The 26,715-nt window shown below is 41.6% G+C and overlaps 1 protein-coding gene across 1 annotated transcript in view; it reads right to left on the bottom strand.

Moving 5' to 3' along the window:
- LOC111869342 overlaps window positions 1-26,715 on the bottom strand; it is a 66,056-nt gene that overhangs the window by 27,919 nt on the left and 11,422 nt on the right. Inside the window, exons 2-7 of the mRNA XM_033753394.1 lie at window positions 13,611-13,749; window positions 12,077-12,236; window positions 10,476-10,734; window positions 4,302-4,412; window positions 2,129-2,231; window positions 695-840 (exon numbers count right to left, since the gene is read on the bottom strand). Of these exons, the coding sequence (XP_033609285.1) occupies window positions 695-840; window positions 2,129-2,231; window positions 4,302-4,412; window positions 10,476-10,734; window positions 12,077-12,236; window positions 13,611-13,749 (918 nt within the window). The remainder of the gene's footprint in view (window positions 1-694; window positions 841-2,128; window positions 2,232-4,301; window positions 4,413-10,475; window positions 10,735-12,076; window positions 12,237-13,610; window positions 13,750-26,715) is intronic.

The raw sequence follows: 26,715 nt of genomic DNA, 5'->3' as shown, positions 1-26,715 counted from the left end.
CCCGGTTCCTCCAAATTGTTATCAGTACTGGAAATTAATTAAGAACTTTTTTCGCTGGAGTATCGTCAAAGTCATTCATTGATGGAGTGTTTCATATCGCCTATACTAAGTAGGTCTTGGAAATGATATGGGGCCAGAAGGTACTGTTACTTTGTAAATAAAGACGTAATGGGCACGTTTAATTGGAGTTTTAAGAAATTTGACTCAAGTGAAGAAGAGACTCAGTCTCAAGCGTTGCCTATTAACATTTCGTAAAAGTGTAAGGAAGTTTTGGGTTGATAACGTAGCTCCTGAGAACGGGACTTAAACGGTGAGTGAATCGCGCGCAGTTATTTCTTGAGCTGGCCATACCCCATATGAGTTAGTTTTATTTTTTGTTATCGTCTGGGATGTGGCAGTGTGTAGCATCGCAGTTGGATACTACTCTGTGGTAACCCAGTAGACTATAATCAAAAATTTCAGCACCGGGTAAATTCCAAATTTCATATGAATTTCTCTTACATTTCACTCCCAAACATTACAGTACATAACCTAAATAATTAATTTTATATAAGTCGATAATGGAACTTCCTTTACTCCCTGTGCTCAGTTTGTTGTTTCTCCCAGTTGAAGATGACCAATTTCCTTAACATATATTGTCTTGTACTTGTATGTAAGATTATCGTGTTATTCCAGTAGCTTCGGCAGCTCAGTCGATAATCAGCTGTCTGAAGGAGCCCTGCAAGCCGAACAGGTCATCCTGCGTTTTTGGCTTTCCCGGTCTCCTTGACTCGTCCGCCTTAACTGACTCCTGCTCTTTGAACCAGCCTCGGTAGCTCTCCATCTTCTTCACCCATTGATCTGCGAACAGACGCTCAGCATTACCGTGAAAGTACATCAAGATAGGCCACAATCAACTCTTGCCAGATCCTTTCCAATTCATCATTCACAGAATCACTTAACATTCAACGCTGTACAAAATGAACAGGTGTACGTGCGTCGCAAATTAATGTAGGCCAATAATAAAGGAGTTCCGGAATTTTATGGCGGTTAAGTCAAGCTACTACTGGCAGCACAGTTGGCGCGAAATGGAGCTCGAATATTTTATAATGAAACCCTTGAGTAAAGTAAGTAAAAGTGTCCCTGTAACAGGCCGTGGAGGCCCATAGGGTTGTTGAGGTTCTCACATTTTCTAGACAATCGGCTCGTAGATGGCGGTTGTAAGCCTTACTCGCCGGCCGCCCTTTACCCCCAGGAATATTCCTGGTACTCATTTCTGTTAGAGACTGAATTGAACCCAGGGATATAGTGCGGCTGGAAGGATTAGGTAAACTGAAAAATCCACTTCATCGGGATTAGTACCCGCGACCTTCCAGCTTGTAGCATAGTGCTTCAACCAACTACGCTACCGCGTGCCCCTATGAAACCCTTGAAGGGCTGATAATATGTAAATATTCACATTAAACATGGGTCATGGAGAAAAACACAATGAGCATGAGAGGTAGATGGGTATGGTTCAGTATGTTTTAACCAGTGGTTTGAGTCTATAGATTGTATTAGCCAATAATTACTTACGCTAATACGAATAAAGTGCAGTATAAATTACTCCATTTTAATAAAAAATGTTCTGGGAATAACTAATTGCCTACTTTCCTTTGATACGATATGGATCGCATAAGAAATTACGTCTCCAACAGATATTCGTTGCCGTGGGAATGTTTTGCTGGGGATCAGAGAGAGGGATACACATACAGACGCACAGACTATTAGGAGGAATTTATGAAGTACGCCGTTGAGATGGGCTCAGGCGCCATGATGTACATACCAAGTTACATGGGCGATTGTTTCATTCAGAAGTTAATATGAATGGGCATTCACAAACACATAAACAGCACGGAAATCGCATGTCTCTTTTAGGAAAATAGCCTAAAAAAGCTGAAATTTTCATTAAACTAGGACAACAATTCTTCTCTCTTCTTATTGTTTTTTAATTTACTATTTGTGTGCATATTCAGTTGCTTGCAAATGAAAGAAACATTAAGTTATACGAATTATATTAGATCGTTACTCACATACACGCAATTGTCTGTACGTGAACAATTTATTTTATTAAGCTGACGAATTGACAACAGTAGGCTTCTCAACTCACCGTGAAAGACGTCTAATGTACCTGCGTAACCTCCGTATTCCTCTGGCAACACTTCCTTGGGGACGTACTTGTAAAGCGATTCCAGTCCCGTGTGCATATATATCTGTAAAATATTCAGACGTTCAGTGATATTGGAGCCTTAACGATTTGTAGCATTGTGACAATGGGTTACGTAGAAGATATTAACGCCCTCTGCTTCGATATTCCTTCTTTTCGAAGCAAATATAATAAAAAAATCCGTGGTCTGTAGTCCGCAAGCGAACTATACCGACAGAGTGACCGCCGCTTGTCGGCGAAATTAGTGCCAGCTATAGCGGATAGAGGGTGTCGCGTTGTCAGCGCAACGGATCTCCACGGCCGTTCTCGTTTTACTAGACCGGAAGCAAATATAATGAACTGTTGAAATTTTGTAAAAGTGTAACTACAAATAAGTTAATTATTCAAATTTTACAATTCTTTCTCTCCATCATATTTTATATAGCTTTGAATTCCAAACCGGATAACAATAAACTGATTCACGTAAATAATATAATGAATACTCTGCCTGAACCTTTTACTCTTAAAAACACCCCCTTACATTGGATTTTTGTATTGTATTTTTTAATCGGCTTTTAAAAACTGAAAATCAACTTGTTTTCAAGAAACGGAATTTCTGGCGGCAATCTCTGGGCCACGTTTGTAGTATAGGAAGCACAACAGCATATGGGGGTGTTCTGTGTAAACTATACATGCCTGTAGGCCTCTATATATTCAGTTACTTAGTCCTGCATGGTTTACTTTCGTCTTGATACGATGAATGCCGAGTTCATAAGAAAATTTTCTTCTGTATGCGTCACGCATTGTGATATTTCAGTACATGGGCTGCCGCTGCCTTGAGTACAAAAGTGGCTTAACGTTCAAATTATTTTAAGTATTATATAAGAAATAGCTTTATAAACTACCAGTAAAATGTACCTTCCTCGCATTAATAGTTTTATAAAACACATTTCTTTTTGAAACATGCAGTACAAGGTCAGGGATCATGATTATTTTCGATGCATTTACGGGTGAATGAAAACAAATATTTAATTGAAATAATGCATCAATTTGTTCATCTCCAGCATCTACTTTATTAACTCTGTGTTGAGCGGCCTCCGTAGTCTAGGGGTAACGTTCCCACCTCATGACTCAAGGTACGCGGGTTTAAACCCGGCGGAGGTCGTGGAAATTTTAAGGGCGGAAAAATTCAGGGAACAAGTCCTCCGGGAGGGACTTTAAGCCGTGGGTCCCGTGTCGTAGATTTACGGCACGTAAAAGATCCTCATGTCTCTAAGAGACCTCTGAGCAAAATTAGGCAACACTTTTCCCGCCCAAGTAGTTTCCAATGCCTCTGGTAGATGGGGGAAATATCAGGTACCGAGGGCCGACCTCGTTGGCTGAACGGGGCTGATAGCACGAACCGGTACCGGTAGGGTATGGCGACAGTAGAAATTAAAGGGGGACGCACAATGGACCAATAACTGGTCTAAGTGCATGGGGAAACCCACCCCCTCTAATAATAATAATAACTCTGTGTTGCCAGATGTGTATGCTCCTCCTTTCAGTAGAAGTGCTTGCATTTTCGTACAGAGAATAACAATCATAGATTTATTCAGAAAGTTATTCTGTAGTTCTTATTCAGACTATTTTATGACATTTTAGATGTTCACCATGTTAGCTAATTGGTGGTTTAACTCTGTTTTACGGAGTATCTAGCAGGGGGACGAAAAACCTCACTCGAGATATCCGGTGTCCCAGGCCAGACTCGAATCCAAGTGTCACCCGAACAGAAGCATTGAGCTGACCTGTACACAAGCCTGTTCGAAAATTTGATGTGAAATGAATTATTTTAGCGCTCTCGTTAATGAAACATGTAGCACTAGAATCGTGATATTTGTCTGTGGAAAAGCTTGTGTGTGTGTAGATCTTGTGTAAACCGACGTTTCGGAGGAACACAAGATCTACACGGCGCCATATCCCAGAAAACGGCATTCTTCTGAGTAAAATTAATTAAAATACCTTCTGTCATATATACCTGCGCAAACAGACAGTCGAATAAACACAAATGGATACCCAGAATCAACTAATTCGGTTAAGTATTATGATCGAGGTAGAAAGAAATGTTACTCTTATGCACATTTGTGTATTATGTTACCCTGTTCCGTGTCTTTTCCTTCAGGAACGGCTTCACAAAGTTGACGATGGTATCCACAATAGGAGACACGTTCACTACATGAACCTCCTTCAGTTTCACTGGGTACGCCTCCTGAACAACAGAGAGATGTTTTAGGACGCCAGAATAGTTTGGAGGTAGAACAAGAAGTATGAAAACAGAGCCATCTACACGACTTTCATAAAAAAACTCTTCTAGGTATCAAAGTTTGTAGGTTTAATGTCACTCACATTTTATTTATATTCTGTGAAGACTAGTTATTGATAAATTACTTGTAGTGACAAAATAACCCCATGGAAGTAGGGTCCTTCTTGACAAGATCAGAGGATCAAGAAATTTCTCGCTTTTTCTTTTTTTTTGGAAACCGAAGTATCCCATCCAAGTTCAGAACAATCCGCCACTGGACCCTTCTCTGAGACCATTGAAACGTATCCACTCTCTCTCATCTCATATAACTACAAACCGCGTCGATATTACAGTTCCATATACCCCAAGGTATCCCAGTTCGGTTGTTTCCTCGGAGCTTTCCTGAAACTTTACATAAGTTTCTAATTTCGCACCTCACACCCTTCTTGTGCCGATAACTGTAATAGTATTTGGCGAAGAGTTTAGATTGTGAAGTTCTTATTAATAGTTACTAAATTAATAAATAATCAATAATATAATATTATATAATATAAAACTGCATAATGAGGAGCATCATAACTTGTACTCTTCTCCAAGTATAATTAGAATTGCCAAGTCAAGGAGGATGAGCTGGACAGGACATGTAGCACGAATGGGGGAGAAGAGGAATGCATATAGAATATTGGTGGGAAAGCCAGAAGGAAAGAGACCACTGGGAAGACCAAGGCTTAGGTGGGTGTACAATATGAAAATGGATCTTAGAGAGATTGGATTGGATCGATCTGGCTTAGGATTGGGACCAGTGGAGGGCTCTTGTGAACACAGTAATGAACTTTCGGATTTCATGAAATTCTTGAGTATCTACACAATTTGCGGCTTCTCAAGAAGGGCTCAGTTCCATGAGTGAGTGAGTGATTAATAATATTATGCAGTTTCCTCCATTCTCCTGTCATATATTCTCTGTTAGGTCCAAATATCCACCGCAACGTTAAGTCCTTAGTAGTGCCACAGGATACGAAACAAACTCTCACACCGATTGGAAGTAAATTTATGGTTATGTACATTTTAATCTGTAGGTTTCTTGGCAGGAGAAGGGAAGATAAAACTGCGGCTCGCTCTGTTTGGCACCTTCTCCTTGCTGCTTTCTTCCTTGACTTAATCTTCGACCCTGAAGCTAGAAGCCATATGTTCCTCCTAATTATCGGCGGACTTGTACCGAACTGTAACATGTTACAACCAGAATATCACATTCTTCTGGAAGATAGAAATTTGTAAACTATAAGATAGCAAATGCTCCCCGAATTTGGCATACCGCTAACTTCTTGAGCGTAATTTGTTCTCCACTGTTGTTACCAAGTCAATTACTTGAATGGGATCCTATTATCGAAATGTTTTTAGCTTTATTTTGTTTCCTGCAAATTGACAACGAAACACGAATATTCACTTAATTCTCACTGCATTAGATAATAGATCACTTCCTTTATTAGCCTCTAGTGCAGTCCGTATGTCCTTTTTCATGATATTTCTGTTTAAGATGGCTAAATTATTGTCAGAGACCAAGTTTCACACACATACAGAACCACAGGCAAAATTATAGTTTTGTATATTCTATTTTTTGGATTATTTTAGAATTTTTAGAATACACATTCAGAAATTCCGGCGCTAAATTGTGTACCCAGATACAGCTATAAATAATGTTTGTACGAGTATGACATACATATCTTCCATAAGATATCCAGCCAGCGGACGTATCTACATAAACAAGTAACTGGAGCTATAAGCATAATAATTTGAAGTTCTGTCTACTAAATGCAATAACATATTGGCCACGTTATTTAATTAAGTTAAAACCCAGAAACGTGCTCACCTTTCGTTTAGAGAAACCTGAAAAACTAGAACAGCGTTTTTAAACGTTACTCATGGTCGTATTATGATGGTTCAGTATTTCATAATATCCAGTGGAAGTAACACTTACTTCTGAGATGTTAATTGTCAGTCTACTAAGATTTCTTTTTCAGATACGGCTTTGGCTTTATGCTAAGCAGGGCGTGACAAGGGACACAAGGTATTCAGTATGTTTCTGGGTCGGGTAGGTCAGTTTATCCTGTGATGGGGACTATGGCGTTAACCTCGACTTCGATTTTGGAGAGGTGAAGGACATTTTTTTCTGTTCGTCACCTCATCCATATAGACCTCCTATCCGAACAATACTAGGGGACCTTTTCAGGAGGTGAAGTGCCCCAAATTTCAAAACGTTCTTAAGGAACCTAAGTGAACAAACGTCTCTCCCGCATGTTACTGTTATAACAGTTCACAGTTCCTGTGGTCTGTATGCCTCTTTCTAAATAGACTGTATGAATTCGCAGCAATAGAAGATCACCATTTACGAATTGTTCATGTTTTGGATAATATCATTAGAATGATCAAGTCAAGAAGGATGAAGTGGGTAGGGCATGTAGCACGAATGGGGAAGAAGAGGAATGCATATAGGATAATGGTGGGAAAGCCTGAAGGAAAGAGACCACTAGGAAGACGAATATGAATGCGGATGGACAATATTAAAATTGAGCTTATAGAGATAAGATGGGATGGTATTAATTGGATTGATCTAGCTCAGGATAGGGACGGGTGGAGGGCTCTTGTGAACACAATAATGAACCTTCTGGTTCCATAAAATGCTGGGAAATTCTTGAGGAGCTGCAGATTTGGCTTCTCCTCAAAAAAGGCTCAGCTCCATAAGTAAGTAAGTAATTACCTGTTGCCCCTATAAATTGTTAATTATTTCTACTATTTTTCTGCCTGGGACATAGAACTGAGTTTATTATTGGTGGGTTACTGTTGGAATGTCCCCACCTTCCCAGGATCCTGTCCAGTCTGTACTGGATGCTCATTTCTGAAACGAAAACAGCACCCACTTGAGTCTAGTGCCGAGGTTACGCATATGTTGAGCTTTCGTTCCATTGCTTAATGCTGCGGTATTTAAGGATAAAGATAGTTTTGCCCTATTCACTAATGACCTGGTATCATAGGCCTGTAATGACACGGAGAATCTGAAAACATTTATGCCCCTTAAGTTCAGTACATGTATCTTACTGAATACTGTAGCACCCGTCAGTACTGCATGATGTTGTTTTAGTACTTTCTTCAATTTTAGGGATCTGTATTTCGCCATTCAATACTGTGGGATAATTAATATGAGATTGACTGTGTATGTGTGTTACGAAGGGTAATATTAACAAATAGGACCAGAATATGGCAGTAAAAAACGGCAGTAATTTTGCCGAAAAATATCACACAGGGTGCATTTTCAGTCAATTCGTTATTTTGTGATATCTCTTAATACTTATAAACTACTATAGTAGGTCAGTGGTAGGGACATATGTTAAAACCATAGCTATAAATTGGAAGTTTTCGTACTTTTCAATTATATGCATGTAAGTAGGTAAGGGGTGGGCCATAAAATCGGTTCCCGCACTGCGACCTTCCATGATCTATTGTGCTTCCCCTTGGATTAACCCTTTATTAATCCTACACTTTTAATAAAGAGTAGGACCCTGCTTATGGGGGCGTCATAAAAGTCACTTGGTTCCATAAAAAACTGACCCAAGTGACGAAATCTTAAATAAGCTATGGCCTCACAATCACACAGGATGTGTGCGGCTGATTCGTTTCCTATAGGCACCTTTCACAGGTTGGGTTTTCTGTCAGTCCATACTTGAAAAGGTGTCTTTTCAGGTGGCAGTGTCCGGTAAGTAATCCTACCACCCATCTTAGTTGATCTCTGTTTAACCGCAACAGATCCTTCGTTCTTCTGACAGAGGATCCTGCTTTAAATCCCTTTGCCTGTCTGAATCAAATTGTGGATTCCCAGTGTTTTTTGTTATTTCTGTTAGTCCAGTCCCTGATCGCTTTTTTTGGCTACTCATACTGAGATGCCACATGCTGGTTCAGGTCCTGTGAACGGCTGTACAGATCGTGTTCTTGCCAGCTGATCTGCGGTTTCACTCCCTGCAATACTCTCCTACTGAGATGCCGCAAGCTGGTTCAGATCCTGTTCTTGCCAGCTGATCTGCGGTTTCATTCCCTACAATACTCTCCTACTGAGATGCCGCAAGCTGGTTCAGATCCTGTTCTTGCCAGCTGATCTGCGGTTTCATTCCCTACAATACTCTCCTACTGAGATGCCGCAAGCTGGTTCAGCTCTTACGAACGGCTGTTCAGATCCTGTTCTTGCCAACTGATCTGCGGTTTCATTCTTTTCAATTAGTATCCAAATGGATATTTCGCTGAAATTAGATATTATGTTTCTCTACTGAGTGCATCTTAGTTTTTAGATCAGCCTCCGACATCTAAGCCATGTGATTGGCACAGATAAATAACTACGCAAATCATATTTTATTGAAAAAATGATGGCGAATTGAGAAGTGAAACTACTTCAACTATCCTAAAAAATAAAAAGATGAAAAATACAAATTATTTTAAATTGCCAGTTGACGTAACAGTTCTGTTGTTCTGTACTCTCAAGGTTAACATCTAGAACACGTTATTAGCATAACTTCACTGAAATTAGTTTTTTAAGATATTAATTAACGAAGAGCCGGTCACGGTAGCCAAGCGGTCTAAGGCATGCACTGTCTTCGCTCGTTGGAAACCGGGATCGTGGGTTCGAATACCACTCAGGGCATGGATGTTTAGTTTGTGTGTGTGTGTGTGCGTTTTTCTGTGTTTGTGTACAGATAGAGGCCTTGCGACGAGCTGATCACCCGCCCAAGGAGTCCTACCGTATGTGTAAGATCTAGAAAAACCGAAGTGAACGTAGAAGTTCATGGAGGGAGGCTTAGGCCCACTGCGGCTGTAGTGCCAAGGAAAAAAATAAATAAAAAATAACGAAGAATTAATTGCCTGGGCTGCGAAAACCGTGAGAATACATGAAATAATTAATCCACACAGAATTCTGGTAAGGAATCCCTTTAACACCGATCACGTTGATCTTTAGACCGATTAGAAAAAAAGTCTTAACGAAGTTGATTTTTATAAAATGTGCTGAACTGAACTGGCTCTAGTTCAATTCCATTGGCATGCCTTTATGTTGCTTGAAGTCTTCAGAATTTTTGTTCTAATATCAGAGATCTCGTCTTCCTCACAGCATCCAGACAGTCTTTGGGGTCCACCCAGTCTCCTATAAAATGGGTAAGCAGGAAGACTTCAACTGGGGTAAAACGGACGGAACGTGAACTTGACCATTGACCTCCATAAAGTGCCTAGGTCAAGAATGATGGAGTTATGCTTCCACTCCACCTTATATCTTCATGGCATGGTGCTTAATTAAGAGCAGGTACAAATTTACAAATTTACTGCACACTCAATTACTTGTTTTCCATAAACAAACACAAAAACAGACTCTGTGGTTTTAGTCCGCAAGCGAACTATACCGACCGAGCGACCGCCGCTTGTCGGCAAAGTTAGTGCCAACTTTAGCGGATAGAGGGTGTCGCGTGGTCAGCTCAAAGAATCCCCACGGCCGTTAATCTCGGTTTTCTAGACCGTAGCCGCTACTTCCTTGAAATAGCTCCTGAGTTATCCTCACGAGGCTGAGTGTACCCCGTTCCAGACCCACAACTTCTCAGAAAATCTGGTAGCGCTGGGAATCGAACCTGGACCTCTGGATCTGTAGCCAGGAACTCTGACCACTAGACCACAGATGTGGCCTCTTATCAACACATTCAATGAATATCCTTGAGTGTAGTTTAGGGTGATGAGGCGTCCGGACAGACGACCTCTTTGTGCAGACAGTTCATAACATTTTCTTTTTACGTTCTAACAGTGCAACAGGTCCGAGACTAAAGAACATTTCTCTTCTGACTTAAACTACTCCTACTACTATAACTAAACGTCTAAGACTACGCCCACCGGTGTGTCCCAGAATCTGGTGTCTTGAGCGCATTGTTGTCGCACTGGCTCAAGCGGCTTGAGTCTGCAGCGCAGTATTTTCACTAACGCGCACTTAGAACATTAGATCATGTCACTGACCTGGACGCAGACAAGAAACTTCTTGATGAGTGAGGGGCTGAACTTGGTTAAGAGTGCAGGAGTGGCTATGGAGGCGTCCAGAACGTACACATCTCCCGCAACGCCGACCTCTTCCTCCTTGAGCCTTATGTCGCCAATCATGAGAATAAGCTTCGCGCCTTCCCACACGTTGCACTTCAACAGGATGTCATCTTTGCGGGCCCGCAACACGACAACGCGCCGCCCACTGGGGGTGAGCCCCGGCAGCGGCGGGATATGCCTGTAAGTTTGGGGGCCCCAGGAACGTCATTAGTTCTGATTTTGTTCCTGTGTGTAGGAACATATTGAGGGTTTTATTTTTGTTTTAACGACTGTTCTGTTAACGAACAAATCTCACAGTTCAGAATGTTCCCGCCTCTATCTAAAAATTTAAAAAATCAAATACACGTGACTGCTTAATCTGCGCACGCGCATGTGTGGGCGCGGGCGCAACGTTGTCTTTAGCTCTAGAGGAAGAACACTCAGTGTTCGGACCTAAGAAATAGGAAGCAGTAATGATTGATGAAGAAAGTTACATACTAAGGATCTTCATTAATTTTAAGTGTCACCATTGTTCAGAGAGATAAAATGGAGTAACATGAGATGTTCGAGACATGTAACCAACACAGGAGATGAAGAATCCTATATAAAATTTTATTCAGAAAAATTGAGGGGAGGAGACCACTTGGAAGACACAGGATTATTTTCAAAAGCAAAAATGTGGATGTGGAGGCTGGATTCAAATGGTTCGGATAACATCTATACAATCAGTTTTCGGGTTCTATTTCCTGACCAGCCGAGTGATTGCCAGCTTCTCAAGAAATACTGTTGCGTGGTGGCTGCTACTTAGTTACGTAGTTCCGGAAGATACATCGATCAGCCGCCAAATGCAGTCAAATTAGGTGGTCCAAATTACACGGACTTCCCTTATTTATAATTTTCTTTGACAAATGTAGGCACTATTTCTATGAAAAATGTATCATGCCGTCTATATGTGTATAGACTCAATATTTAACAGTTTAAGTTCTGAGAGAAGAAAGAAATTAGAGTTTTAAAAACGGACATTTGATCCTATGATACGAAGAACGGCGACTACAACTTTTAACTCAAGATTTTTACAAATGTATGCCGTCATATCATATGCTAAGTTTGTATTAACAAAATACGGAAAATATTCAAAAGTCTGGATGCATTAATCACAAAATTGGTCTTGGGTATGATTCCCTGCAGGGGAATAAGTTTCATTCTCTGCCCCTTCAAAGCTGACTCTAGAACTTCCTGAGCCTCCCGCATCTCTGGGTAAACTGTCGCAAGCTTCAAGCTGACAGCCCACATCCATCGACTCCCCAAATTTAGAACTATTCTCGTTAGACTCAATGTCATGGTGCATATACACGAGGAATGTTTTATCCTTATCCATGGACTGGTCCTTCAATTGTGCTGAGTTAATTTCCTTCTCTGTGAACCTTAGGGTCCATATCTTAAAAGTTACCACAGATGCTTCTTCCTTGACCCTTTCATCTCATTCGTTACGAAAAAATCTTTGCAGTTGATACAGGATCGTTAGTACTCCTGATACTCACACAACATCAAGGATTTCCTTCAGCTCTGGCCTCGTGACGTCACGATCGTTGAAGAATTCAGGAACTGCTGCCCTCATGGTGAAGTACATATCAAGCTTTCGCTTTACCTTCTCCAGGGAAAACTTGCAGCCGCGAAGGAAAGTCATGATGCGCTGATCATCTGCAGCATGCACAAACAAGAACACGGTGTCTCTAAACTAGATCAAAGCGAACATTACTTTGGTGAGGGCACAGCAAGGGAAAGGGCAACCGCAAAGCAACAGCGATTTATGAGAATTGTTATCAGCCTGAGCTGAACACGTGTTACTGAATGGAGCAGTGCAAATTGAAGAAACGGCAACGCAACTCGCGAGAAGACTGAGAAATTCAACTTCCTGGCAATGGAGCACGCCAGTCTTCTCATAGTTGCGTTGCCGCCTGGTTTTCTAGTGTCAGCTCTTCTATAATTTCTCATGAGGCTGGATCCTGGTCAAGTCCTTTCGATATACGTGTAATATAAGCACCTGAATTTAAACTGTCACAGAAGAGCGGATGTGCCCAATGTTTTCTTTTCCTAATATTGTATTTAAGCATCCTGCTGCATTAATATATCATTTATTTCACGTATATTTCCGCCTTAAATGCAGCTTATTTTATAGTAAGCCTTCTTTCATACTACAGGGTTCGGCTGCGTATGGCCATCATCAGGTGTCTTCTATCTTGCTAAAACTGTTGCGACATTTCCTAATTAAAACAAATTGACCTAAATTAAACTAAATTAGTTAACATCCCAATATTTAGTGTGCGCCTGGTAATCTGGAAACCAGTTTCTTGCTTGAAATCGGCAACTTTTATCGGAATTTGCTGTTGCCTTGCAGTTGCCAGTTTCTTTGGTGTGCCATCGCCCTTCAGCCTATCCTCCCGTACTTCATGAGGAAAACGAAACATATGTTTATCTGTATATTCCACTAGTAAGGTTTAAATTAATTTTGTTAAGATTCTTCTCATATCACTTCTAATTTTGTACATATATAAACCCTTTAAAGGTAAAGTTGTCCTTGTGCTTAACTACACCATGAAGGCGTATGGGGGAGTGGATGTATAGATCCATATTCTCTTGAACTCGGCACTGCTTGGAGGTGAATGGTCAGCTTCACGTCCCTACCGCTTATACCGGGGGTTATACCATTATACCATTATACCGTTTATACCATTCGATAAACCCTTTAGGAATTGTTCTCTAGCAAGGCCATCATCAATTACGTAGGCCATTAAGGAAAACTCACTGGTGGCCTTAAGCCTGATGAAACAGCAAGGATATATACACGAACCAAGCGATCGAGGTTTTCTTTCGAACCGCTTCCACTGGACAGTAAGTGTATCAGGATGTGACCTCTGGCTTGCTGTCTTGGTTGGTTAGGTGAACATACCAACACATACACACATGCAGCTGCGGGTGAAAAGAATACAACCTATCTTAGGCGAACAGACGCCGTGGGGGTGGGGATGAGGCAACGGGCCTCACAGTCCTCTGCCATATATCGGTACTACGCACCTTCAAATTGTGGTAGGTGAGGCTGTTTTGCGAGCCATTCTTTGACGTGTGTCAAGTCTTGTTGTCTCGTGTTCACATTCTCGTTCAACTCCTTCCTGATGAGTGCCTGCATCTCTGGGCCTGGTTGTACGAGAGTCATCTGCAAACAATGTAAATAGCTATTGGTATGACTTATGAGGCTTTGCAGGTCGCTTAGGTATCTTTACGAGCTGATATGTTATTGAGAGGCAAGGGTCAGCTTACTAGCTTAGGTTTCCTTACTAATGCACTTAACTTTTAACTCCGTGGTTTTAGTCCGCAAGCGAACTATACCGACCGAGCAACTGCCGCTTGTCGGCGAAGTTAGTGCCAACTTTAGCGGATAGAGGGTGTCGCGTGGTCAGCGTAGCCAATCCCCACGGCCGTTAATTTCGGTTTTCTAGACCGGAGTCTTGGTGGCACGCGGTAGTGTAGTTGTTTGAGGCACTGTGCTACAAATCGGAAGGTCGCGGATTCAAGTTCCGATGAGGTCATTGGATGTTTTTTCAATTGACCTAATTCTTCCAGCCGCACTATGGCCCTGGGGTCGACTCAGCCTCTAACAGAAATGAGTACCAGGAATATTCTTGAAATATTCTTGGGGGTAAAGCGCTGCCGGCGCGTAGGACTGACAACCTTACCACCATCTATGAGCCGATCGACTAGAGAAAATGTGGGAACCTCAACATCTTACAACCCTATTGGCCTCCACGGACTGTTACAGGGATACCTTTACTTACTTACTTACTTACTTACTTACTTAAAGCTGCTCCTTAGAAGCTATATTGTGAAAATTTTGAAACGTGAAGGTTAATGCTTATAATCAAGCCTCATAATTCATTAAGCATTTGATTACTTCCTCAACGCTTACAACATACGCAGCATTTCTTGTAGTCTTGAAGGCTGCATAACGGAAGACTAGGAAACGCGGTTTTCTTACATACCTAAGAAATGTAGCTGTTTTTTATCAATCAGTCATGCATACCACTGTTCAGAATTTAACGAGTTGCTCATGTTAGCCCTTATTTGGACCATTATAATGTAATTTTTTCCTATCACTCCGTAACACACACACACACACTGATATATCTGCTATCAGTTAATTCTTCCTGTGGATGTAGACTGTGAAGTACCCCTGCCTACCGTGACAGCGAGTTAACATCCTTGTATTTTATTTGGCTTACGAAATGTGTGCTTGCTTTGCTTCACTTTGCTTCAGCACCTATTGACACACATGATTCAATGTAACGTGGTACTTGGCCCATTTTTTGTACATATTTGCATTTTCTCTTCTGAATGAGAAGGGAGTTCGCCTTAAGTGTTTTGCCCAGTTCAGGAGAAGAGCCGGCGAACAAATATTGAATAGGGCTGGTGTTCCAACTCTTTCTTTTTGCTGCGAGAGCAGAGACAGTAAATTCTGTAAAATATTTATACTTTTTGTACGAGTACATCGGAACGCATCAGAGTTCCTGTCTCCTGTTATGAGTGGGCATAGTTGTCAATTTTTCACTTCTGGCTGACAGATGCCCAAGAAATCCCTTAAAACTAACTTTCCTAATTCCATATCCTTTGGATCCCTTTCCTCATTTCCACATAATTACAACTTAAGTACATTTAAACGCTGATTACATTTTCTTTTTTTTTATTTCTTTTTTTTTTCTTTGGAACTACAGCCCCAGTGGGCCTAGGCCTACCTCCATCAGCTTCTCCGTTCACTTCGGTTTTTCTAAATCTATCACATTCGGTTGGAATCCTTGGGCGGGTGATCAGCTCGTCGCAAGGCCTCTACCTGCACACAAACACAGAAAAACGCACACACACACACACACACACAAACTAAACATCTATGCCCTGAGTGTGATTCGAACCCACGATCCCGGTTTCCAAGCGAGCGAAGACAGTACATGCCTTAGACCGCTCGGCTACCGTGACCGGCCTGATTACATTTGCTTAGTCTTCATATTAATCGCTGAAAAACTTTAGTCATTTAGCCTATATACGCAGATAACGGGTACAGGTCAGAACAAGACAGTGTTTCCTTCCTAAATGGAGAAAAAGCATGATGAAATTAAATTGGTTTCTCCTTTAAAATGTATTCTATACGCTGTTTACTTCGTAACTTCAAAAATTGAACATTTCTTACACGAATTCTGTTATTTTAAAATTATGTAACCTTAGTGAACTAGACGATCGAGTCCCAAGAAAATAAAAACTCCGTGGCCTGTAGTCCGCAAGCGAACTATACCGACCGAGCGAAGAATAACTATCCCTGTAACAGGCCGTGAACACCCATAGGGTTGTGAGACGTCGAGGGTCCCACAAAGATGGCGGTGAAGTTCCTAAGAAACAAGTCAGGAATTAAACAAGAGCAACATAATTAGTTAACATTTATTTTGCAGATTGTTTTCAAACCGTCAGTTTCCAGATATCATATCCCTTAAATGCCTGATCTGCAAACGCTTATTAGAGTCTCAAGTTTTCGTATCATGACATTCATTAACTAACGGAGCAGACCTCTTCTCCCCAGGATCAACAAGTAATGCTGTGGCAGTTTTCCGGTTCCTCATCGTGGTCAAATATTCACATAACGGGGCTTTCTCCTTCAATCAGAGCTGGCATTTCAAAGCTACAGCTCTTATGCAATGTTACGTGTCATGAGAATTTTGTACTGCAGAATCGCTCTTGCGTATCTGAGCTTGTCCAAGTGCCCCATAATTATGTCTGATTCATGGTTTATTTGTGCTTCCTTGTCATTGGTTATTTTAATCGGCTATTCGATATTCTGTTGCAGAATGAAGTTATTTTCAATAGAAGTTAAATAAATGAAATTAAACTGTTTTTAGAAAGAAGATTAACTGAATATAAAGAAAACGAAATTACCAGAAATATAAATAAATATTTGTGAGGTGAAGACAGATTTAGGATTTGAGGTTCTAACATCTGTGATTACGAAATGTTCTGTATCTTGTAGGATAGAGCGCCATGTAGTCCGCTGAAGGTAAACAGATGTGTCTTAGGAACATGTCTCAATGTCTATGCGCTGATAATTATACCAAGCAAGAAATCTTTAATTAAGTTGGCAGCAAGCCTAAGATGGGACTCTTGAAAAATAGGCTATATCCAAGGGCGTTCTTCGCTTGCTGCCTGCCTTGGCCTTGATACTAATTTATTGCTGATATAAGTATATCAAGGGGCAAGTCTGACGACCAAGTATTTTAAAGAATTTTTGTGATGGAATTCAAAAATGTGAAAACCGGATGGTCTGATTCAAGGCAGACCTGGTTGAATTTTCAAAAAGTGCGCCTTTGACTACCATCATAACTACAAATACATTTTCGCATTCGCACGACAGCTCTTGAAAGTGACCTGAAATGTCCAGCGAATAGTATAACGTGACGGAAGGAACGAAAGTGGGACTGGAAGTCTGTTCAAGTTTTCACAATGACGAAAGTGTAAAATCTGTTATCGAGAAGCTGTTCACATTACTTGGAGTAACAATTACATTTTCTTATAATGCCTGCATATCTTATTGGGCCTTGATATCCATTAATTTGCGTTATAAATGTTCACCTCCAGCACAAAACACGCGATTTTCGGGTTTTCCGAGTTGAACCGAGGAAAACCATGAACATTTCACTTAGAATCTGAATTAGCGTGCCTAATTTTCGTTCGATTGCAATTACTGAGTATTCTGCTGCTTTCCTCAGTTGTCTTGAATTATGAGCCAGCTGTTTCCTATTCATCCTTTCCAATCCACCTCACACAGCAATCATTTCATATCATTACCACTTAATCACTGTAGTTGAGACATGGTGCCATAGGTCATGGTTAAGTGGCTATCATTCTTGTTTCTGACTGAAGTTCGTCGTTGTATTACTCAGTCATACCACAATAATAACTTAAAATTATCATATTCTTCCTTCTTTCCACGTCCTTTTTAATTCGTATTTCTCAACCAATTGTAGCATCCTACGTAACATAACCTGGGAATCTGAAGAAGCACTATTAATATACAAAGATTTATTAGCTCAACGTCGGTAAATATGCAACGTAATCTTCCGAGCTAACTGCATGCCCTAGCATGTCTCGCAGTTGCGTTGGCATCAGGCGGCTTTTGAATGTAGGCCATCGTCTTTGACTGTCTGCAACGGACATAGTTACTGAAAAACACAGCGGTTAATGGGAGGATATGGTGAAAGTAAAGTGGAGAATGTGAAGAAAAAAAGAAAGTGTTGGTTATGTACCGTTGCCTATGGTTTATACGTAGCCTGCAGATACGTAACACTGTACTGCACAATCCGAAGCCTCTGTTCATATATTCTGAGGCAGACTGGTGGTCTAAATGGGGTTCCCCCTCGGTGGAACTTCTGAAAACAGAATGAACGGTACCTAATCATGACGTAATGAATAACAAATATGAATGTAATTCAGGATGGAGGCCGCACCATAGTTCAAGCGGTTAGTCGCTGGCTTCCCACTGCGGCGGCCCTGGTTCGATCCCGGGTCTGGTCAAGTGGGATGTGTAGTGGACAAAGTGGCGCTGGGGCAGGTTTTCTCCGAGTACTTCGGTTTCCCCTGCTCATCTTTATTCCACCAATTGCTCCACAATCACCCTCACCTATCATCTGGGGCTGGTACAATAGGCCAGAAGTGGCCGCAGTACAAGGGACTTAGTCCCACCCCACTAGCAATAAAAAGAATTCAGGATCGAAACAAGCGAAAAACAGTTTCAGAAAGCCTGTTTCGGTTCTGTTCAAATGTTTATTATATTTTTCACCATCCAAATCAACAGTAATTAAGATATACAAGACAGTCGCTATTTGCACTTTAATATATGGTTCAGGATTGGATTTATCTGGCTCAGGATAGGGACCACTGGAAGGCTCTTGTGAACAAGGTAATGAACCTTCGGGTTCCATAAAATGCTGGGAAATTCTTGAGTAGCTGCAGAATTGGCGGTCTCTCAAGAAGGGCTCAGCTCCATGAGTGAGTAAGTGAATATGTGTTAGAGAAACAACAAACCAAATTGCATGTACCTAATATTTATTTGTTAATGAAAATATTTGGTACTATTTACTGTTTTCTTGGAAATATTTTACCATTATTAATAGTTAAATTTAAGAAGTCACGACGGTGTCAATCATCACAAAATCTTTCTTTGTGTGTGTGTGTGTGTTTGTCTGTATTATGCTTTCCTGTGAAGGATGAGGCCTGTTGTGGATCTACTCCTCGTCCGAAGATACCGAGAAAGGAAAAGTTGTCAGTGTCCTTAATTACTTAAACGCGATGTCATTAACAGGTATGTGGGAGTGGAACAATAGCTCCACCGATGTTGACCTTGCATTAGTTGGAGGTGACTGGTCAGCTGCACACACTGGCTGCTTTATACCCGTTAAGGATCCCTCAGTATCTATTGGTTAGGCGTCTGGTTTGGCCCTAGAGCCGATCTGGACATCGTGGGAAAGAGAACAATTCCTTGCCTCCGCCGCGAATCGAACTCCGGCCGTCCAGTCCTTAGCCCCTCGTTGTATCGACTGAACTAACCGAATATGCCAAGAATGCAAGAATAGAACAACAATGTGCCTAAAGGTACCAAGGACAAGTTGTACAATGCAGTGTTGCCTGATGATTGTCCATGTGTGGCCGAAACATGTAACAATGACAACAAATGGACATAGTTAATGATATTTAAAATATTTTACAAACACTTTTTAGTAAATTGAGTATATTTTAGTGTCTCTTAAGAAAGGATTGACTTCATTGCATTACAGATGGAATGCTTTACAATTAGAATGGGTAGAACAGTGGATAAAACACTGCAGATCACGAGGTGCACATTGGTAATATTTTCCTTACTTACTTACTTACTTACTTACTCATGGAAGCGGCATCCGTAGTCTAGAGGTAACGTTCCCACCTTATGACTCGTGGTACGCGGGTTCAAACCCGGCGAAGGTCGTGGAATTTTTAAGGGCGGAAAAATTCAGGGAACAAGTCCTCCGGGAGGGACTTTAAGCCGTGGGTTCCGTGTCGTAGCTTTACGGCACGTAAAAGAATCTGATATCTCCAAAGGAGGTCACTGAGCCAAATTCAAGGACATTTCCCGCCCAGAAAGTAGTCTCTAACGCCTCTGATAGATGGGGGAAGCATTATAGATACCACTAAGCCAGTAGAGGCCGAACTCGCTGGCTCGGTCGGGACTGATGGTACGCACCAATATCGGTAGGGTATAGAGACTGGTAGAATATCAAAGAGGGAAGCACAATGGACCAATACTGGTCTAAGTGCATGGGGAAATCCACCCTCTCCAACAACTAACTAACTAACTAACTAACTAACTAACTACGTACTCATGGAGCTGAGCCCTTCTTGCGGAGAAGCCGCCAAATCTGCAGCTACTCAAGAACTTCCCAGCATTTTATGGAACCCGAACTTTCATTACTGTGTTCACAAAAGCCATCAACTGGTCCCTATCCTGAGCCAGCTCAACCCAATCCATTCCATCCCATCCTATTCTCTAAGATCCATTTTAATATTGTTCACCCACCTACGCATTGGTCTTCCCAGTGGTCTCTTTCCTTCTGGCTTTCCCACCAATATCCTGTATGCATTCCTCTTCTCCACATTCGTGCTACATGCCCTGCCCACCTCATCCTCCTTGACTTGATCGTTCTAATTATACTTGGAGAAGAGTACACGTTATTATTCTCCAGTTGTGTAAGTTCTTGTACGTTCAAAGGGTTTCCTGATCTTTTCTGAAATAAGAAATGCTTCATAAAAATGCAAATAATGGCGCACTAAAGCATGTAAAGCGCCCCTTAAAATAAGAATTTATACCGAGAAAGAGGGTGAAGACCTTGGCTTGTGTTCAGGATGTATTCTATACTGGTTTCAGCCAGGTTACCAATTGTTATCGCGATTTCTTTTAGTCTCTGCGTCGATGCCTTAAAATAAGTCAAGATTATAATCTTCCAAATCTTGATTTACTCGGAATTAATAATAATATTTTCATAAAATTAAACTCTATGTGTTACTTGCAATTTAAATTGACCAAATAAATATTCAATTATCATTTATAACTGAACATGGATTTTTAAATTTTCGGCCAGAAGAACATCATCAACGATTCATGCAAAGGTATGAATTCATCAGTTGGGGGGGGGGAGGGAAGGGGGGAAAGGAGAGAAATTATAGAAATCTAGGTCACGTGAAATTTATAACAGTTTCTCAAAAAGTATAGAAGCAATCTATTTGTCATGTTTATCGGATGATCTTCCATCTGTGCTTATATCAACGTGCCCTGAGACGTGCTCAGATGGAATATGTTAAGAATTTTCGTTGAATTTTTGCCAACAAGTTCGTTTGTCCGCTAACTTATGAAAGTCATTGCAGTATGTTGTATTAGTGATGTAACGAAACTAGAAATGAGGTTAGAAACGACACACAATCAGAATTGTATATGAAAATATTACTTCTGTATACTTTCACTTGAAGATTCTTTCGAAATTTTTTGTCTGGAAGTAGGTTGTCAGAAAACATTTAAATTATTGTTACTCTTCCAGTAGAAGTGCTTCACGACAGTGGAAATACATTTGACACGATTCCGATCCTGATGAGTCGCCTGCCAACCTGCAGACCTGCACTTCAGAGGTACTCGATTCAGACCTTGTCCAGGACAACGGGTAATCTGACTGAGGATTATCGTGGAATTCTTCAGCCACTCAAGAAGCCAGGATTTCGCAGTCCGTATAACGACTGGTTACGGGCTGGACGAGCCCCGGTAGGGTCAAGAATTTTCTCTTCTCCACGTTGTTCAGACCTGCTCTGGGGCCCACCCAGTCTGATGTTCAAAGGGTATTTGAGCCTCTTCCCCGTGGGTAAAGCTGCTTTCAGACAATATGAGGAGCACAGGGAGGATTTTAAATTTGTATCTCCGCACCCTGACATGTCTCATAGCTACTGCATCACCAACAAATATAAAATATAAGAGGAAGTAGATAATTCTCTAAATGTTTTGGCAGTCAATTCTTTATTCTAACATTGTATTAAAGACAGACCGTAGTGTGAAGTACACTTCATATATACTCTTACAACGGTTCGATAGTGATTTTGAATACTATAATTACGCTAGAAGTTTTGGTACCACGATAGCGCAGTCGGCAATGATACTGGCTACAGGATGAACGAGGGGGGGGGGGCATGGTTCTAGGTCGCGCAAGATTCTTGTCCTCTCCACGTCATCCAGACCGGTTCTGGGACCCACTCAACATCCTATCCGATGGGTACCGTGAACTCTTTCCGCGGGGGATAAAGTGGCAGGTGTGTGAAGCTGACTATTCACCTCCAGCTAGTGCCGAGGCCAAGAAAACATTAACCTATACATCCACTCACTGTCTTCGATCGCTTGGAAACCGGGATCGTGGGTTCGAAACCCACTCAGTGCATGGATGTTTAGTTTGTGTGTATGTGTATTTTTGTGTTTGTGTACAGGTAGAGGCCTTGCGACGAGCTGTTCACCCGCCCAAGGAGTCCTACCGAATGTGTAAGATCGAGAAAAACCGAAGTGAACGGAGAAGTTCATGGAGGTAGGCCTAGGCCCACTGGGGTTGTAGTGCCAAGGAAGAAAAAATACATCCACTCCCCATACGTCTTAAGATCGTAGTGCGTAATTAATTAAGCACAGAGAAACTGTACCTAAGTAGACCAGAAGGTTAAATAGTAGATAGTAAGACGAACTAGGCATTATTATTGTTATAACGGCAAAAAGTAAAGTAAAGTTGTCCCTGTGATTAAGTAAATAAGCACTACGCTCTGAAGGCGTATGGGACACTTATATAACCTTGGTCATTACGTACTTAACTCTGAAGAAAGTGCTCAAGGTAAAATCTGGTTTTCTGTTACACTCATTTTCAGTCCAACAACATGTAGGAGTAATTGCTAGTAAACAAAAAACTGATTTTATCGATTAGACTCGTGCCTTGAATTATTGGAGGAGGTGGCTTTTCCCATGCACCGCGACTAATAGTCTATTGTACGTCCCCCTTTGATATTCTACAAGTCGCCATACCCTACCGTACTGGTGCGTGCTATCAGCCCCGTTCAGCCAACGAAGTCGGCCCTCGGTACCTTGATACTTCCACCATCTACCAGAGGCACTGGAAACTACTTGGGCGGGAAACTTGCCTCATTTTGCTCAGAGGTCTCCTAGAGACATGAGGATATTTTACTTGCCGTAAATCTACGACACGGGACCCACGGCTTAAAGTCTCTCCCGGAGGACTTGTTCCATGAATTTTTCCGTCCTTAAAAATTCCACGACCTGCGCCGGGTTTGAACCCGCGTACCTTGAGTCATGAGGTGGGAACGTTACCCCTAGACTACGGAGGCCGCTTGTACAATAAGTAATTTCAGGAACAGAGGTCAAATGGCACTAGTGTCTTTCTCAGATCAGAAATTCGTGCGTCCCCCATAATATTTTCACGGATTGTAGGATACTAAAAAGTAGAAGTCCATACCAAGTTTCGAAAAATATCCCTCAACAAGATCAAAAGTTGAAATGGGGGGCTCAAACAGACGGAAAGGGACACGCACTAACGTGATCTAAGAAGCGTATTCTTTTCTCCTTGAGGAAGGAAAGCAGCCTCAGAGTACTAAAAGCCTCTCACTAATCCAACTACCATTCAATCCATTATGCTGGTAGAGGAATGAAATATGCCTGAGACAACGGACAGGGTTGAATATACAAGTAGTGTCTGTACAAGTAAAGTTCAAAGGATTCGCGATAGCTCAGTCGGTATAGCGACTGACTACGGTCTGGACGACCGAGGGGTCGGAGTTCTAGTCCCTGTTGGGTCAAGAATTTTCTCTTCATCACGTCGTCCAGACGGACTGAGAGGCACACCCAGCCCCCTTACCAATGGGTAACGGGAGCTCTTTACCCGGGGGTAAGGTAGCAGGGGCCTGAAGCTTACCACTCACCTCCAGCTAGTGCCGAGTTCAAGAAAATGTGGATCTATACATCAACTCCCCCATACGCCTTCATAGCGTAGTTAAGCACAGGGACAATTTTTTTGAACTTTACCTTTTTACAAGGAAAGTTGATGTGAGAGACAGATCGGAGTGAATTGATTAAAATACTGGGCAGTGGCATTAGGGACACTGGACTGGCCTTAGTACCTTCTCGAACGGCATTGGCTGTTGGAGAATTTTCCACAGAACCCGTCAGATTAGTTAACGTGATTCCCGAAGGATGAAGAGTTCAGTCAGTCACGTGGCTGTTTGCGAAGTGTATTTTGGGCTCCAGACCCAGATTGGGCAGATATTTTCTTTTGTTTTCCTTCCTGCCTGACTGTGGTGCCCACCAGCGTCATGTTAAGTTGGTGCCAGGGGCTGAAGCGGCAACATGTGTTGCAGTTGGCAGCTTCATGTAATGCAGTTTTACGCAACCGTTAGGGCGCGTTGCACTGGTAACGCTTGACGGCTGACTGGACAAAAAGTGGAGCAGTCATGAATAAAAAATCTAAAATGTATGTAATTGTAAAAGTACAATCATTGGAAAGAGAAATGCTTCGTTTTTAATCATATTACAACAATATTATGGTTAGTCGATCACAGTGGCCGCGCGGTCTAAGGAATGAACTTGAAAAATTGGCCAAGGACCGTAGAGACATACGTAAATAGTATTATGATTTTCCTTTTTGATAAGCTTATCAGTGGGACGCGAATGGTTAAGAATCATTGGTACAGTGCATGCATGCATAGAACTTCACATTCCCTTCCTCTCATACGTGTTACATACAGGAAGGACTTCACCTGTTTACTATTACGAAACGTGAGCATAATCTGCTCTACACATTGAAACTCTAAAAAGGAAGTTAGGCCTGTTGACAGACTGTGGGACAGTGCACAGTCTCATGTTGCTGTCCTGACATTACAACAGTTAAGTGCAGATTTCCTGGTTCCCACCACTTGACTTGGTTTTCCGTTTAGAACACAGGCTTTCTCTGATTTATCTATCCATGCGGTTTCTGGACTTATCGTGCTGAGGAAACCACTCAGATTTTAAACTAAAGCAAATGCATAGACTTTCAAAATATGCGAGACAGATTTAAACCAGTCCTTCCACGTTGTTACTGAGCTAAGTTGACGAAACTGCGACGAGTCTGAATCATATTTTGGAAATATTCCATTCTAATTCCAGCCTGAAACAGGTTACACTGATCCAGATGTGTTGTGGCTTTTTTCTTTCATCCTCCAGGGGAGTTACAGAATATCTCCTATTATTTTAGCTAGATTGCAGTTGTTTCCTTTCAGATCATCATAATTCATCATTCCTGATCATTTTGTAGGCTTAACCTTGATGCAAACATCACCAGTTGATACAGGATAAATAACAATAACAATATAACACCCACAAGTTTAACTTTATTCATTTTGTTCCGTCACATTAGTCAATATCATAGAATGATTTGACTACAGGATCCAGTGTGACTCAAAATTATATATATAAAACACTCCGTTGTCTGTAGTCCGCAAGCGAACTATACCGACCGAGCGACCGCCGCTTGTCGGCGAAGTTAGTGCCAACATTTGCGGATAGAGGGTGTCATGTCAGCGACAGCGCAATGGATCCCCACGGCCGTCAACCTCTAGTTTCTGGACCGGAGCCACTATTTCCTTGAAATAGCTCCTCCTTTGTCCTCACGAGGCTGAGTGGACACCGTTACAGACCCACTACTTCTCAGAAAATCTGATAGCGTCAGGAATCGAGCCCGGGGCCTCTGGATCTGTAGGCAGGAACTCTGATCACTTGACCACAGAGGCGATCGCATATATACATACGTGTATATATACATACGTACATATGTGATACCTTATATAAATATACATTTGAGTCACGCTGGACGGTGTAGTCAAATCATTCTGTATTATCCATAGTTCGATGGTTCGATATTTATTATCTTACAGATAATAAATATTTTACGATTTTGGTATGAAATATTGGAAGCATAAATAAGAAGAAATAGAGACAAAAGAAGAAAACTAGGAAGAGAAGCAATGAAGAAATGAGATTAGAAATATTACGTAACCGACTTCGTCATTAAATAAATTTTCTTTGTTTATTTAACGATATTTTTGCACTTGCATGTGTTATATGCCCGTCTAGAAGACAGAGATTAACGGTAGTGGGGTTCTGTTGCGCTGACCACGTGACACCCTCTATCCGCAAAAGTTGGCACTAACTTCGCCGACAAGCGGCGGTCGCTTGGTCGGTATAGTTCGCTTGCGGACTACAGGCCACGGATTTTGTTTATATGATATATGAAGTCAAATGGGAGGATAATTATGAAAAAAGCAAATTCGGAAGTATATGAAAAGATATGGCCGTGTCCTGTTTTAAGACATTACTCAAATACTTGCTTGCGGAAACTGAGGAAAACAATTATGTTACTCAGAATAATCGGCGTCCGGACTCTGAATTAACCTCCGACCTCTCGGATGTAAAGAATGGCAAACCGCTCAACCGTCAATTTCAGTGAATTATTTTAATGGATCCTCATGATGCAGACGAAGGAGATCTCCGCAACGTCGATTCTTAACTCGACATTAACATGGCTCATCGCGCAAGAAAATTGGCAGTGAAGGATTCAAATCGTGCATCATCATCCTAATCACCATCATCCATAAGATTTGGGTCTTTTGGCCTGTTCGGATCCCAGGTTTAGTCTAATTGGTCCCTCCACACCTTCTTCCAGAATAATGAGACAGCTTCCGAGGACCTGGTTCAATTTGCATTAAGATATGCTCATAGTACGAGCAGTTCTGTTGGTCCTAATTGACTGTATTTGCTTCCTACTTTCAACTTTAATTTGTTCTGTAAGAACTGAGGTTCTCACGGCGGTGACTATGAAGAATGTCGTCTTCTGGGATGTGGCGCGGGGTAGATCTTGTGTTAAGCGACTTTTCGGAGGAACGTATCGCCTCCATCTTCATGGTACACAGGTTTACACAACATCTACACGGCGTCACATCCGAGAAGACGGCATTCTTCTTAATTCGTTCTGTTTTTCGACAGCCTGCTACAGGT

Source organism: Cryptotermes secundus, unplaced genomic scaffold (genome assembly GCF_002891405.2).
Source record: "Cryptotermes secundus unplaced genomic scaffold, Csec_1.0 scaffold584, whole genome shotgun sequence".
NCBI lineage: Eukaryota > Metazoa > Arthropoda > Insecta > Blattodea > Kalotermitidae > Cryptotermes > Cryptotermes secundus.
The sequence above is the reverse complement of the archived record's forward strand: the minus strand, read 5'-3'. Positions and strand labels throughout refer to the sequence as shown.